The sequence below is a fragment of the Misgurnus anguillicaudatus genome, chromosome 14 (assembly GCF_027580225.2).
Source record: "Misgurnus anguillicaudatus chromosome 14, ASM2758022v2, whole genome shotgun sequence".
Lineage (NCBI taxonomy): Eukaryota > Metazoa > Chordata > Actinopteri > Cypriniformes > Cobitidae > Misgurnus > Misgurnus anguillicaudatus.
Genome location: NC_073350.2, coordinates 25,162,348 through 25,179,432, shown reverse-complemented (window position 1 = coordinate 25,179,432; position 17,085 = coordinate 25,162,348). Strand labels below are relative to the sequence as shown.

The following is a 17,085-nucleotide window of genomic DNA, read 5'->3' as shown; positions in this document are numbered from 1 at the left end:
CATATACATTTATATCTTATGTACATGCACCTTATTTTATCAGCAATTCACCAATTTTTACATGGATACTGACAAATCACTAATGCAACAAGAATGGAAAAAAATTATTTCCTTAAGTCATCAAAGACCCTGATCACGTGTATTGAATGTTAAAAGCAAAAGATGCACTCACCCTCTCCTACAATCCCAAGGACCTCAAATTTATTCATCACATTACCGATGTAAGGAATCTTCATCAAGTCAAAAGATGGCGAGATGGTGCATGTCTGGGCCGAGAGGATGGGAAGGCCGGACGATGGGACAGAAATTTGTGCTTGAACGGGTCATTGCAGCAAAAATCCGCTCCCGGTTGGTCACAATGCGCTTCCTTATAATCCACACACACATACGGACAGACATTCCTGCAGACTAACACACAATGCACACACACATGCAGACACACACTCGGTCACCTGAGGAAGACGAGGACAGGAATGCATGAAAAGGTTTGGCAAAGAAGAGGTCAGAGTTTTCATGAATATTGCAACAATACATACTTTGTAAAATGTAAATGACTCACATGCATGATGTGCATCAAATGATGCTACTTAAGACCATTTTACTGAGACAGGACGCATACACGATTGTCGTGGTTTGTTTTGCCTACTGGCATTGCAATTTTCCAATAGTGTGGGGAATAACAAACCACAGAGCTCGAGAATTACAGGTGGGTGTGCTTCAGAATTCATCCCTTAACCAAAAGTCAGTGATGTAATATGATGATAACACACATGCCTGAATGGCTGTCACCATGTCGGACAGCTATTCATCTACCTTCATTTGTGATGACCAGTTTTTGAAACATTGCACATGCGTTACGCAGGTCACGTCGTGACACCCAAAGCTCCTTGTATATGTTTTGCATTGTGCATAGCGGGGGGCGCGTGTCTGCATTTGATGTGTTGCGCGGTATGCGTGTGCGCGCGCTAGAATATTTGTAGGTCGATGAAAAGTTTATTATTTTACGCATTATATTCATCTAAGCATAGGCAATGATTGTGTTACTGCATTAAGAAATGACTGACAGCCCACACCATTCACACCCACTCTTGAATGAACGGTAAAAACACGGTGCGGTAAAAATCACAACGATTTATTGAGCGCCCAGCTATCTAAACATATATCGAAAATGATACGCAAATGTGCATGACATAATCTATAACAGGTGACTTCTGTCTTTTGGTGCGTGTGGGCAGGGAACGCGCGAGGTGCGCGTGTCTGTCAGAAAAACGCCAAACACATCCAACGTCCATCAACGAATAGCCTACGCGTAATAACAACAACCGCTGTACATTACAGAAATATATCCAACAACAATACTCACTTATATCCGAGACAACGATGGGCAAACTCTCCTCTCACATCGCCAAGTAACGATGTTTTCATTTTCACCTGCAGTGGTAACCCATCATCGCAGCTGCAACAGTATCCACCTTCATTCTGAGACATTGACAACCTAACAGCGGCGAAATTACAGATCCCACTACGGCAAAGGCTCCCGTTATGAATATTAATCAAGTCACGCTGACGTTGCCTGGTTACCTTTCTGGTGTGTCCTATCGCGTAGCCTCATTAATGTTAATGAGCCAGTGCCTTCGCGGTAGTAGGTTGCGGAATGTCGGTATCGACTGAAACGGCACTAAACTGACTGACGTGCTGTTCACCAATGGCATTCGAGTGCAGATCGGAGCCGAACCTCACTGTGGCCAATCAGAATGGAGGAACGCTCGATGCTCCAGAAGGGGAGGAACATTTGCGGATGGGTTCGGTTGAGCAATGTTAACATGCGCTATCTATCTATCTATCTATCTATCTATCTATCTATCTATCTATCTATCTATCTATCTATCTATCTATCTATCTATCTATCTATCTATCTATCTATCTATCTATCTATCTATCTATCTATCTATCTATCTATCTATCTATCTATCTATCTATCTATCTATCTATCTATCTATCTATCTATCTATCGACATTATTATGTTTTTTACAGATTATAAATCATAGTGGATAATCTATAATTCTGCCATTTTGGGTATTTCCTTGTCAACCTAAATAATCGCACTATATCATAATTTAAATCCTTACTAATGTAATATTTTGATTGATCTTCCCTTTAGTTTACAATGTGATTGTGGGACACGGTCAAACCAAACTCATGGATTGCTTTTTCAAGGAAAGCGCGTGGTGCCATCTAGCGATAATCCCTATTTGAACAATACTGTCGTTCTCAATTTTGTACCTCAAGGCTCCCCACACAGCAAATTTCTATCCCATAAATTAGTTTAAAACTTTGCATAACCCAAAAGATATATGTTATAAAATAACCAAACACTGTCTTAATACATATTTTTTTTACAGTCTATTTAATAGGCATCCGTGAATAAGGCTTAAAGGGGACATATCATGAAAATCTGACTTTTTCCATGTTTTAGTGCTATAATTGGGCCCTACCTGTAAGTGCTTGTATCAACCAGAAAATGTAAACAACCCAGTAACTTAGTTTTGGTAAACTGTTCTGCAAGAATGTGAAAAAAATAGGTAATTGAAATTTTGCTCCCCTTGTGATGTCAGAAGGGGATAATACAGACCCTTAAATTTTAAATATTTTATCTTATTAGATAATGTAAATTTAAATGAACTTACACACATAAATGAGGCACATTTTCTCTATCAAGTAATATAAAATTAACTATTAAAAACTATTTAGATTAATAATGAAGTTACAAGCTGGTCTTTAAAAAAATAATAAACACTCATTTTAAATTATGATATTGTCATTTCTGGCACTTTTATAGATATCAATTATAATATAAAATAATACTATATATTATATTATTATGCATTTAATTTTCAAATTACTCCAAATTTACGTAACACAGTACTTTATAAATGTACGCATTAATATTTAAGTTTTTTTTAAAGAGTAATGCGAGTTATTTTCAGTTTAATAAATTCGATTTTATTTTTTTACTGAATTCAACTGAACATAGTCACATAGAAGTACCCATCTATGCTTGTCCGCCTGAGTGGGAACAGATTCAGAAATGAAGATGGCAGGACAGAGCTTGACATTTTTGCAAGGAAAATATGCAATTTCTGAATGCAGAACTTCTCAGTCATAAAAAACACCTGCAAGGCATTCAGCCAAGTAAGAAAAAGTAATGCAAAAGTAATGTAAGTATTACTTTCCATGAAAAGTAACTAAGTAACGCAATTAGTTACTTTTTTGGGGAGTAACTTAAATTGTAATGCATTACTTTCCCCAACACTGGCAATGTGATACTTCCTGTTTCCTTTTCTGTCCATATATCCTATAATGGATGTCTCGTTTATTCCAGGTTGAGGACCCTCCATATACCACATCCTTCAGAGGATGCAACCTCTGGAGGACGAAAAAATTCAGCCTTCTGAAACGAGACACAGCTACAGAAACGCAGAAGTACTGTCCAACATTTACATGGTGAGCAAACATTAGTGTCACGTTTTTACTGATGCAGAATGAATGTGTACTATTGTGACTGTCATTCACTGAACTAACAGTTCTCTCAGAATTTCTTTATTGGTACAATCAAATCGACAATCTCATATTTACAGGAGATAAAAATATAAATATCTGCTATTTTAAATATATATATATGTTGCATTTAATACGAATAACAATTGATGACATAACACTAAATAGAAATTATAACACTGCAATTACATTTCCCACCACAATGTACCACTGGAAATGGCTCAGGCAACCTGGATAAATTCCTAACACTGTCAAACTCATTGAGCAAAACATTTAAATGTATTTAAAAACACATTATACTGCAAAACAGTGATTTTGTTTTGCATAGTGCTCTGAGGGTTACCTTTTTTTTACTTTTATTTACCCTCACTATCCCATAAACCTTGGATTCCTTTTTTTAATATAGCCTTCTGAAAGAAAGAAATCCCCTTGCACATGATGCTTGAAAAACAACTCTTGACATCCATGTCATCTCACTCATTTGTTAATTCATAAATCTCAACAGCCCAATGTCTGTCTTTCATTTTTCCCATCTGTGCCTAAAATCAGCCATGTTATAGAGAAAGCTTCCTGTTTGGGGGTATGTTGCATGGGCCTTGAAGGGAGAGAGAGAGAGAGAGAGAGAGAGAGAGAGAGAGACCACAAAATGTAGACATCTTAATGGAAGGTGCTGGAATCCTTTCATGTACTGGAGCAGACTCCCACAAGTGTACGCTGGTTAATGACCTTTTTTACGGCTGTTTGGAATGTTTATGACAACTCTGAATGGGATTCACAGCTTAGGACAGAAGAATGAGGAGAAGAAGAGGGGGAGAGAGATTGTCTAGTCTCCAGACAGAAGTCGAAGAAGAGGAGGTGAGAGTCTAAAAGCAGAAACATTGCCGTGACATCGAAAGGATTGTTTATATCTGTTCCCATTAGCACGACGTGTATTCGTGTTTTCAGGATTCTGTTTTGGATTTCTTGGATTTTGCATCATCTGGGTTTTTCTCATCTGATTCTTTGTCTGGGCAAATGTAAGAAAGTGCACATTTTATTGCATGCTTGATACTTCTAGAAACTTTTTTATGAGCACCTTTCAGTTCTAATATCTCAACATGTATCACATTTCTTTATCCGAGTTTATTATGAAAATGTTTATTAGATATTTCTTTATCACACTGGAGTTGGAGTTTTATATATAAAAAAGGTAGTTTGACTTAAAATCACCAATCTAAAGAAGACTTTGATACTGATACTTTCAGCTTTGATGTTTGTGTAGTGTACTTCTATAATAGTAGACCATGCGCAATGGCTCTTCACATTAAAAATCCAAATATGTATATTTGTTAGTAACATTTGTCTTCATACAAAAATGCATTTAAAAGCTCAATTACTAATGTACTATATGTGTATACCGTTTCCAGTCTTTCTTGTTTGTTTATCTTTTGCTTTGCTTCGGCTTTGGAGTAAAAAAAAAAAGACATCCCAGTGTCAGTTTGCACAGTACATCAGCTGTAGTCAATTTTCTCCAAACTGAGATGTGACTTATCACTTGCTGGAAGAAGCAAGGCTTTGATCACAGAACGCAGGGTTTCTCAGATGCTGCAGTAACTTATTATGATGTCAAATAGTAGAAAAGCTTTTCTTAGTAAGCCTCTTTGAAGGTATACTTGTGATTTAGTGATATACATATTTTTAGCACAGTAGATGTTGCAATAAATTGTTTTCAGATGCCAGCAGAATGTATACGCTATAATCCCTGTGTTTTGTAATATGGTTTCCAGGATGGATGTATGGATTCTGTCCCAAACCTGACATCCTGTGGTATTATAACAGATTATTGAAATGTAAAGAATATAATGGCATTGGAGTTAGTAATATGTTTAATAATTCTAATAATTCATTTAAGGATCTTTATTTGCTCTCTCAATCCAGTTGTCTGTTTAGGAGCTGTGCTATTGGTCCTGTTGATCTTAACTTAATGTGCTGCTTCAGGTCACCATGGGCAGAACTCCTCAAAAAGGTCAAAATTGCTATATTTCAGCCCAGTTGGACAATTGAAATCTTTACATTTTATTAATCTCTTTTGTAATTCAGTAACATGTATGTTATTATCACATGAATGTTAAAGACTCTTTTGGATTTTGCAGACCACAGAAAAAGTAATAAGGAAAAATCAGGGAAGAATAATGATGATCCACACCCATACAGAGCCCTCAAAGGTACACATTTCTCTTTACTGTAAAGCAAATGTGTTCTCCTATGTGCTTTTTTCTATGTACATTTCACTCCACTGTTCATTTCTCAGAGTCTTTCAGCTGGGAGACATATTTGAAAGAGACTTCCTCTTTTCCTGCATCCCCCAGCTGTTTCCGACAGGTACATCCGTCTAATATTAATGCTGATTTTCTTCCAAAAGGGTGACTAAGTTTTGAACATAGTTTCATTTTGTCATCAGTATCTGATATATTTTTTAATTGTGAGAATGATCTAATATCTAATAATGTAGAGCCAAATAACATGAAATGCATTTTATGTTATTGTTGCCCATACAGCAAAAAATATATTGGCAAATATAATTTTAAATATATTGTAAAATATATAAAAAATGGCCAAAAATATGTGTGCTGAAAAATATTTTAAAATATGTTTACAATGTATTTTTCACCAGTATATTTTTTGGCAATTTTTTTTGTATATTTTAAAAAATACATTACGTGCAAAAGTCTTAGGCCACCATGCCACAACTAGATTTGTTGTTTTTGCAATGTTATAGTGATATAATTGTTTCTCAGTCTCTTTAATAGGATACATCCAGAAAATACAGGAAATGTGTATATAGTATTAAAAACTGTTTAAAAATGTAAACTGATGTGTCAAGTTTTTAGGGTAAACTCCCCTTCCACTTGAGCAATAGCAGCAAACTGCAGGATCTCTTAAACCTAAATAAAATTTCTGTAAATCCTAATTTCTAATTGTAAAGAAATTAGTCTTTTTATTTCATTCTGCTCAAAAACGCTCAATATGTGTTTTGTGCCAAGAGAGGTCACACTAAACACTGACGATGCCTAAAGACGACATTTAGTTCTGAAAATTTATTTTAAATTTTTATTTAAATTTTATTTTAAATTTATTTTTTATTTTCCTGTATTTTCTGTTTGTATCTTAATAAAATGAAAAATAAATATGCATGGACATTAAAACTAAAGTGGTGGTGGTGGCCTAAGACTTTTGCACAATACTGTATTTTTAAAAATAAATATATTTAAAAGTATTTATATTAATATCGCATTGGAAGGAAAAAAATTGTATGTTACAAACCTCTTAAATTAAATTTAAACTGCTCAAATGCAAAAATATACTTTAAAATATTTTTATACATACTTCTACATTTACTTATACATTTTGTAAAAACTTTTATATTTTGGCAAGGAAAATATATTTTTGCCATATAGGTTGTAAAATTAGAAATTAATTTGTTGCCCCCTGCAATACATTTTGAAATATATGTTAAAATATCAAGGTTAAATCTAAATATATTTGATTAAGCTTTACTTTCTACTATCTAATGTACTCTACATCACTTTCTAATTTAGCATATATTTAAAACATATTTTGGTCAGAGAAATTTATTTTCTGCCGTATGTGTGTTAATATGCACCATCAGGGAATAAATGTAATTATTATATTATGTTATAATGAAATTCTTCTGTTGTTTGACTGTGTGAGTTTCAATTCTGATCAAATTTATTTGAAATTTAACCCATAAACTGAAAGCAAAAATATAAATTCTGAATTTTCACTGTCGTACTTCATATAATATTCACAGTATGTGATCTGTTTGCTCTCTGTCTGTCTCACTTGATCTTATCTTTCTATTTGTTCTTTCTCTATTTTACTTTGTTTGCACCTACCTACTACCATCTCTCACTTCCTTTATTTCTGCTCTGAGTCTCTCTCTCTCTCTCTCTCTCTCTCTCGCTCTCTCTCTCTCTCTCTCTCTCTTTCTCTCTCTCTCTCTCTCTCTAGTCTAGAATCCCTCCCAGTAATGATTTTAAAGTGGGAATGAAAGTGGAGGCATGTGACCCCAGGAATTCCACCTCAGTGTGTATAGCCACAGTGATGGGGTTTATGGGTGCCCGTCTGCGGCTCAGACTAGATGGCAGTGACAACACCAATGACTTTTGGCGATTGGTTGACTCCACTGACATTCAGCCAATTGGCACATGTGAGAAAAGTGGCGGCATGCTGCAGCCGCCACTAGGTAAATTATGCACCAAAGCATTCTGGATAGCCACAAACTAAATCCAAATGAAAAGTACTAACACTGAATCAAAACATTATTACTCTTGTAACAAAATCAAAATATTTTGCTGGATATGTTGTGTACTATTTCAAAATATGACAATAAAGTCCATTAATGAAATTTCCACTTAATGAATTGACACTCGTTTTGTTTTTGCAATTGTAATTTTATTAATTTACACTTACATCATTGTAGTATTTTTAAGCAAAGATTGTTAATTTGAGAATGCTGTAATAATTGTTTTCTCAATTGCAACAAAACACAGATTAGAAGAACATTAATGTTTGCCTGTATCTATACTTTATTTATCATGTTCATGTTCCTTCTTTTATGCCTTTTCCTATTCAGGATTCAGAATGAATGCCTCCTCATGGCCCATGTTCCTATTAAAAACATTAAGTGGAGCAGAGATGGCTCCAGCGTCGGCCTTCAAAAAGGTAATTTTGAACTTGCAAACTGTTTTAAAGCAACACTATGTAGTTTTTTTAACCTTTAAATAATGTCTCTAAAATTATTTCAGTGATAGAACAACTTTTAACTGGACAAATTGTACTGTTGCTGCAACCTGAGCAGCCTCCTAGCTGCTACAAGCACACTCTGAAAGTGGCGGTGGAGGGTAGGAAACACAGCCCCGCCCCTCCCCCTGCCTGCAGAAGAGTGTCTGATACCAGGCACTGTTGCACTTTTCAACCACATTGGGGAGCTGTAAGTCATTTTTACATGGAAACTACATTGTGTTGCTTTAAAGTACATTTACTTATGATTCATCATTAAGCTTTGAATAAATGGAAATGCTTGTGGCACTACACAAATTTACACATAAAAGGGACTAGTGTATGGTAGGTATGTATTCTTAAAAGTAAACACAAAATGAACACTCTCCTTATTTTGTGAGGAAACAAAACTTTTTAAAACTTCTTTCAGGTTTTGAAATTTTTTGAAAAGACTGTTTCCTTTGAAATATCTCAGGAGCCTGCCAGACCCTCTCAAAACTATTTTAAACGTGGTATGAAACTGGAGGCTGTGGATCGAAAAAATCCTTACCTCATTTGCCCCGCCACCATCGGAGAGGTGAGGGGGGAGGAGATATTCATCATGTTTGATGGTTGGAGAGGAGCATTCGATTACTGGTGCCAGTATGACTCCAGAGACCTCTTCCCAGTGGGCTGGTGTCAACTGACCAAACACAGTCTGCAGCCTCCAGGCAACTGCTGTAAGTACAGACTTTAGCCACTAGAGGTCACTACAGTGTTGACTTCAAAGTTTTAAAAAGATGTATGAAGATAATTCATCAATGACTGACAAGAACTAAAGTTTTTAAATATTACTTTAAGAAACTCCAGCTGGTTTGGAGATGTTCCTGTAGTTTTATTGTGAAAACAATAGATCAAGTCTCACAAATTCAGTATCTTAAAATCCAAACTAGAGTAAAATTTTTCTCACCAATAATATTCGTGATCCATTGACTGTACAATATTCAGATCTAAATATGCCAGGAGAAATAGATTAAAATGATTAAATAATTTTTTATTAAGTTAAGAAAAAAAATTTATTTGAAGGTTTAATTCAGGTTATTTTATAGTATTTATTACAATAAATATTTTGAATAAATACTTCATGTCGTGGGAAAAAATAGGAATTAGAATCATTAGGAATTTGAATTTGACTGACACTCACATTTCTATTGTATGTATCTATATTTTGCATTTATTTGTATACATTCATTACACTTATTACACTGCCATCCTTTTTTTTTAACTCCATTTAAATTAACATTCCTATTTTATTTAGCCTTTACAGCAGTTCTTTGCCTATATTTTACATTCTCTATACCAAATCTAAAAACAAATCTACCTCTTTTTTTGTTTTAATCAATATATTGTTGTTGATTGATGATGAGCAGATACACAACGCCAAATTCTTCTTGACAGAAACATTCATTTAACATTTAATACTTTGCTGGACTACACGCATCATTTCCTGTTTTTCATAAATCTGGAGATGATTGTTTATCGCTGTTGTGGCAGGATAATTGATGGGATGTGAATGAACACTGAACTGATGATAAATGATGCAGGTTATGTGTCTCTGTAAAGCAGTTTTATGTTTAGCAAATTATGGTTAGATGACAGAAATCATCCTAGCCACGGTGACTTTTTTCAGTTAAGTTGAAAGCATTATTTTTCCAGTTATTGCCAAAATGGTAATGTTTACTGCTTGATGCATAAAGTTTTTTATGTGTTCGTTTAGAGCAATGTTTCAGGGAAATTTTAAATTTGACTGAATTTCAGCATGTCTGTGGTGTTCTGGTATGAGTGTGAAGTTAATGGTGGAAAAATGATTGTGCCTTGTGTCTTAAAGACACAAGAAATATTCAATTTTTTCACACCCAACAGAGTTAGCTTTTAATTTGAAGTTGCTATAAATTATTTACAGACTGACTTATACACTCAATCTGAATCAGCATTAGTTTATAGTATAAATGGTTTAAGAGCTTTTAAGAATTTTGACAAAAGAAACATTTTTAATCTGATTTCTTTTTCAAAATCTAATCTTTGACAAAGCCAATGAATTCTGAACACGTTGAAGAAAGTTGACTTGTATTGGGCTGCAATTTTGAAGTAGCCTACTTTTTGCAGTAATTATTTTAAAGTACAAAGTAGTATAAACATTTCTCCTTTGCATTAAAGCACAGCTACTGTGTGTTACTTTTTGGGGTCAGTTATATTTACTGTATAATTTCTACCCGCAATTAAAATTTATTGTAAATGCCTTTTTTAATGAAAAAGCACATGGTTCAAAGTTCAAACATACATGGATCCTGGTGTTTTCTTTTTTTTTTGGTCAGTTTTAAATTAACAGGGACATTTCACAAAACTTTTTTCAGATGTCAAATAAATCTTTGGTGTCCCCAGAGTACATATGTGAAGTTTTAGCTCAAAATACCATATAGATAATTTATTATAACATGTTAAAATTGACACTTTGTAGGTGTGAGCAAATAATGGCAGTTCAGTGGTTGGATAGTGCAGATTAAGGGGCGGTACCCCCTTTTGACCTCACAGGGGGAGCAAAATTTCAAAGACCTATTTTTTCACATGCTTACAAAGAATGGTTTACCAAAACTAAGTTACTTGGTTGATCTTTTTCACATTTTCTTGGTTGATAGAAGCACTGGGGACCCAATTATAGCACTTAAACATGAAAAAAGTCAGATTTTCAAGATATGTCCCCTTTAAGGTGTGAGAGCGGGATTGTCCTTTTCTTTGTGTGAAGTTTATATTATCTCTCTGTTCATTTGCCTTGCATAGTAGTAAACCGATCATTAGTCGTATCTCTGTGAGTGCTGAAGAGTGCTGCGAGTCTTTGAAGAATGTTTTTTCTGTATTTCTAGATTTTCTTGCTGTGTTTTCACTTTAGGCACAAAGCACATTGTGTGCGTGCTCATGTGTGCATATTATAGACAAAGTTAATTAAGGCTTGGCCTTGCATCTTCTTATGTTTCTGTGCTTTGAAAGAAACCAGCATAATCGAATCTAACAGTGTCCTTCCATGAATGATAGGGATGCAAGATATATTGTAATTATACACATACCACAATGGTTTGCAATAACTGAAGAATTTTAATACTTCAAAAAGTTATGCATAGTAAGAGTTTTAGGTCAGATAGCAAAGAGACTAGGAGGACAAAGAGATTGATGGTTTCTTTTCCCAGATAGAATGTGAAACATCTATTTTGTTGTATAATTTTCAGTTTTTAAATATATTTTATTATTAGTCAAACTGATTTTATAAACTTCAAACATTATTGTATTGCATATCGTATAGTGAATCGTTAGTTAGTCATCGCATACATGTTCTCTTCAATATTGCCCAGTTTAATAGACATTAAAAGTATTCAAGAATGTTTCTCCACTGAGAGTTACGTTTTTTGTTTTGCTTTGGATTTAAATATTTTACATGTAAGAAATCAATTCTGTTATGAGCAGAAGAATTAGCACCACTTTCAAGAGAGCTGCATTTCCAGCATTCCTTACATGATTTATTGATACCATGTTAATGAACAAGGAAATCGGTCAAGAAAAATACCTGTTCAGAGTCAGTCATTTTAACAATCTCTTAAATTCCCTGTTTTATGTCTCATTGTAAAGTTATTCCTAGAGGTGTTTATTATCACCAGATAGGCATACGCCTTTGTGCCGGTTCTCACACATATAATGAGGACAATAGGGAAGGTTTTCTTAATAAAGTGTGAAGATTTCACACGTCTCACAGACCGAGGTAACTTGCATTCTTTATGTATTTTAAAGAAATGTGTTAGACAAGTCGACAAATCCAATTTAGCTTTGTCTTGTGTTTCTTTCAAATAATAAAACAGGTTACAAAGCAATTTTACATAAAATGTAAAAAAAAAAATCATCATTTTACACAAATTAATAAATGAAACAGACTGATAAAGGACAATGGACTGACAAAATTTGACAACAACAAAAAATTCACTGAATTTTGTCAGATTAGCCCAAATATAGTTATTTAAACATTTTTAAATGTCTTGTTTTATAAAGTTTTTTTGATGTTAATAAATAATTACTATTAAAGTATATCTAAATTTTATATTGAAATCTAAATGTAAAACAAGAGATGACGTATATCCAGCAGCAGATTATCGCATATTAAACCTCAACAGTGTAATGAGGGCCCTGACATCAAGCACTTATTAAATAGTATATATATATATATATATATATATATATATATATATATATATTTTTTTTTTTTTTTTTATTAATTTTAATTATATGAATATACTTTCGCATTTTAATATTAATTTATTTAACAAATTCAAGAGAAAGCAATGCAAAGCAAAACATTAAAGATAAGTAGTACAGTACCGGTCAAGATATCTCACAGTACCCGGATGTGTGGTGTGTTATTGTGGATATTGGAACGATGTCGGGAGTCGCAACTAACCAATCAGATTAAGTCATTCCAGAAAGCCCTGTAAATACTAAAATGACGACAACGTGTAACTCATAGAGTTATAAAAATGTATTTAGATTTATAAAATGTAATACTTTACGTACTAACTAACATGACATTTAATCGTATTTAATTATTACTGTACTTTTTTTTTTACGTTTGGCGCCTCTGATAACACGAATAAACCCCTAATGTTCCTCCTCCCCCTCCTCCGTCCCCTCCTCCTCCCCGCCTCCATGTTAATCAGATATTGCCCGAGAAGGGCTCCACCGGCACGGGCTTTGTCATGCGCTTCTGCCGCCGCCGCTGCTGCTGTTTAGACCGGTTGTAAAGTGAGCGCGCGCACGGTCCGCTGTATTCCGCATTTAAAATAAACATCTGCCTGAGAGAAACGCTTACACCGGACTCGCTGGTGCACAACGCGGATATAACTCAAAGTTGGCGATTTGGTGAGTTCCTCTGGCGTGTTTCCGACGCTTTTGTCTGTGATGTCTGTTGCTTTGTTTTAGTGGCTTGTGCGTATGGGTCACACGAGTTTATGTTCAGTTTTTTTCAGAAATGTTTCATTTCTGTCGCGTTCACTTTCATTCTTTACGTACAACATGCACTTTAGTTTTAATGCTGTATTTACAAAAAGCACGCGTTGCGTGTCGTTTCGAAAACCCTTTTGGGATAAAGGTTAAATTTGAGTCCTTGTAGATGGTTAACTGTTTATTCGTCTGTGTGTGGAGAGAGATCATGTGCATTTTACTAAAAAGTTAGTATTTTTTGTATTTGTGCAATGCTGAATTAACTTGTCAACTTGCCAATTTGTTTTACTTCAAAAATAAAATCCATTAAGTACATAATCTTCTTATCAAATGTAAAAATTGATAAACAATTATGCAAACCATTTCTAACATAAAAAGGTTCTCATGCTGCCATGTAGTTTTATTTCTTTTATAAAAGCTGCATGCGTGACACATTTTAGAGCTTCTGTTGAACTGCTGCTTTGGCTGTAGTTCCCCTAAACAGCTTGCATTGTTTCATTAAATGGCCTGAGGTTAGGGAACCCTATATCCCCTCTTACCACACACACATATGCACGTGCGTACACACACTTTTTAACAGCTTAAATCCATAACAACATGTGGTTCTGGTTCTTGCTGAACCAAAGCTGCAGTCTTTTTTGACAGATTGTCTTGCCGTATAGCGTAAAGAGAAATGTAAATATTGTGGAAGAGATTGAGTACCTAAATTGTGCCCAATCACCTCCTTTCGTTTTTTCCACTTTAGCTCAATTGGTCGAGCTTTGCTTTATAGTAAAGATTGTTGGTTCGCATCCCAGGGTGCACACAAACATGGATTAAATGCCTAAATGTAAGCGTAGTTGCCGACTCTCCCGTGACCAGGTGCCCATGGGGTTTTGCACGGGGGCCGAAGGGTGAGTGGGTCACTGGGTCACACACAGCAGGCAATGAAGCGTTCCCCTTTATTTGACAAACTGGTTAGAAGTACGCTACACCTCAAACGCAGTGTTTGTAGACAGATCAGGGTGTGGAAAGTTTGCTTTAACTCATTGTGCAGAAATTCTGAAAATGTTTGCGTCTGGTTTGCATTGTGCATGTGCGTATAATACAGGCATATGTGTTTGATTCATTACTTGCCCACTTTTATTCAATTATTTAAATTAGTTATAGGAGTTATTCAAATGAGAATCACCCAGTCTCCGACCTTAAATGAAAGAAAGCACTTGTCCATTCCTCGCACGCCTTTTATCCTCATTAAATGCCTGCACGCCCTGGGCTTCGTTTTCTTGCCGTTCCCCTCTTTCTCTCGAGGCCCAGAAGTGCAGCTGCATGCATGGAGAACTCTGTGAAAGCTCCCAGATGTACTTAGCAAAGCTGACTTCTGCTGACAACCCCCCTCGCCCCTTTAAGCCACCCTGTAATATGAGAAGTTTATCTGGTCTTATTGAGATGGTCCATGCAGAGCCAGTTATAGGGGAATTTGGTGGTATTCGTCTGCAGGTGTGTATGCGTTGGTGCTTTTGACTGCACTATTGCTTTATTAGGGCCACAAGATGTACTGAAAATCACAGTATCACAAATGTGCATATTGCAATATGCATATGGCAGTGGTTTGCATTAACTGAATGATTTTACGTATATAGTTAAAGCCTGGTGAGACGAGTGATGCTTGTTTTTTCCTAGAAACAATGTAATGTATCTTAATGTGATAAGTTATGCTGAAATGCAATAAATGATGCACAATATAATAATGCATTAAGTGTGTAAAATCATATTAAATATATATATATATTTATATTTATATATATATATATATATATATATATATATATATATATATATATATATATATATATATATATATATATATATAAATATATTTAATATATAAATATATTTAATATATATATATATATATATATATATATATATATATATATAAATATATTTAATATGATTTTACACACTTAATGCATTATTATATTGTGCATCATTTATTGCATTTCAGCATAACTTATCACATTAGGATTGGTTGATGCTGTAGTGCATGCATATGTCTGAAAAGTCATAGTGTGCTGAGTTTAAGGAGGGTAAAGGTTTCTAAATGTTCAGCTTGCTTAGATTGCACAGCATAGGATGCACTTGATGCATTTATAATGAACATTCAAATATCAGACTTTTATTTTTTTTGCTGTACCATTTTCATGCACATGAAATGTCTTTCTGAAAAAAATGATGATAATAATAATTTTGTGCGTGGTCTTTTATTGCTGCAATATATTTGCTTTTCTTTACCAAACAGACATTACCTGAATATACGAAGCGCTTTTAAATGTAACCATATGAATATTATAATACATGCACTGCATTAACATCTGCATTATGAGCAAGCAACAAAATGAATAATGCATTAACATGCCTACTCTCTAATATTCATAGGAAATTGTTTGTTGGTCTATGCATAAAACTGAATTATTGGTAGATGTGAACCTGTTTCATGGCTCTTATAGCGTTTGCTTTATGTCCCGCTGTATGGAAATACGTCTAGGCTATGTGATGATGGGATTTGGTCCTGTTAATGTGGATTACCTGTTGGCCCCAGAAAGGAGATAATTGGCCAGAGAGCTGGCGAGGGGGGAATGCCCGCAAACAAAAGAGTGTAGAAAAGCACATACCTCCTGAGACACACAATGGTAAGCTGAAACATCCATCTTGGAGAGAGGATCGTCAGATGACTCAATTTTTACCCTCTTGGTTTTCAAACAGTGCTGCTCTCAGGGCTGAAACATGACGCTTGTTATATGCAAAATTGAAAAGAATTCAGTGGTATGAAAAGCACAGAGCCATTTAAGGGTGGGATACAAAGAGAAAAGACCAAAGTTGTGCCGCCGCTTTTGGGGCTTTTGTTTCGGGTAAAAATTTTCAGAATGCCTTAACTACTGCATATTATACACGGAAACAAGATGCAGAAATATGGAAAAAGGGGCATAGAACAAAAAAGCAAGTTTTTGTGCCCTATTGTGTGTTATCATTGGTAATAACAAGTTAATAACATCAAACCAACTCAGTGTACAAAATTTCTTTCTTTACAAAAAATAATTGTGACATACTCTGATGCAGTTATTTATTATTTTTGAGATGATAATATATCATTGTCATTAAGTTTATATCATAGTACTAAATGGTCATCGTCATTATCATGCTACCAAAAAAAAAATAAATGCATGCATAATTTTTACATTTGTGAGTCTGTGAAACTCAGCTTAAGTTATTATTATTATTTTTTTTACATAAAATCATCCTACATAACATAAAGAACATTTATGTGAAAATACACTTACCTAAAGGATTATTAGGAACACCTGTTCAATTTCTCATTAATGTAAAGGTGTGGGGGATGTTTTAATGGCACACTTTAATCCCCTTAGTGCCAATTGGGCATCGTTTAAATGCCACGGCCTACCTGAGCATTGTTTCTGACCATGTCCATCCCTTTATGACTACCATGAACCCATCCTCTAATGGCTACTTCCAGCAGGATAATGCACCATATCACAAACCTCGAATCATTTCAAATTGGTTTCTTGAACATGACAATGAGTTCACTGTACTAAAATAGCCCCTACATTCACCAGAACTCAAACCAATAGAGCATCTTTGGGATGTGGTGAAGTGGGAGCTTCGTGCTCTGGATGTGCATCCCACAAATCTCCATCAACTGCAAGATGCTATACTATCAATATGGGCCA

General features: G+C 34.8%; 2 protein-coding genes across 7 annotated transcripts in view; one reads left to right on the top strand and one right to left on the bottom strand.

Moving 5' to 3' along the window:
- The window catches only part of cdkl5 (cyclin dependent kinase like 5), a 59,648-nt gene extending 58,082 nt beyond the window's left edge, over positions 1 to 1,566 (bottom strand). Inside the window, exons 1-2 of one of the 3 annotated variants that reach the window (XM_055183877.2) lie at positions 1,364 to 1,566; positions 173 to 452 (exon numbers count right to left, since the gene is read on the bottom strand). In XM_055183877.2, the coding sequence (XP_055039852.2) occupies positions 173 to 236 (64 nt within the window). In that variant the 5' untranslated portion in view covers positions 237 to 452; positions 1,364 to 1,566. The remainder of the gene's footprint in view (positions 1 to 172; positions 453 to 1,363) is intronic. The other 2 variants (XM_055183875.2, XM_055183876.2) reach the window with 2 other exon arrangements.
- A 1,889-nt stretch (positions 1,567 to 3,455) lies between these two features.
- Positions 3,456 to 17,085, top strand: part of scml2 (Scm polycomb group protein like 2) — a 32,512-nt gene continuing 18,882 nt past the window's right edge. The window contains exons 1-8 of one of the 4 annotated variants that reach the window (XM_055183882.2): positions 4,218 to 4,414; positions 4,505 to 4,575; positions 5,477 to 5,564; positions 5,692 to 5,763; positions 5,850 to 5,920; positions 7,571 to 7,805; positions 8,196 to 8,284; positions 8,817 to 9,060. In XM_055183882.2, coding sequence (XP_055039857.2) covers positions 5,543 to 5,564; positions 5,692 to 5,763; positions 5,850 to 5,920; positions 7,571 to 7,805; positions 8,196 to 8,284; positions 8,817 to 9,060 — 733 coding nt within the window. In that variant the 5' untranslated portion in view covers positions 4,218 to 4,414; positions 4,505 to 4,575; positions 5,477 to 5,542. Of the gene's footprint in view, positions 3,506 to 4,217; positions 4,415 to 4,504; positions 4,576 to 5,476; positions 5,565 to 5,691; positions 5,764 to 5,849; positions 5,921 to 7,570; positions 7,806 to 8,195; positions 8,285 to 8,816; positions 9,061 to 17,085 lie in introns of those variants that run through there. The other 3 variants (XM_055183879.2, XM_055183881.2, XM_055183880.2) reach the window with 3 other exon arrangements.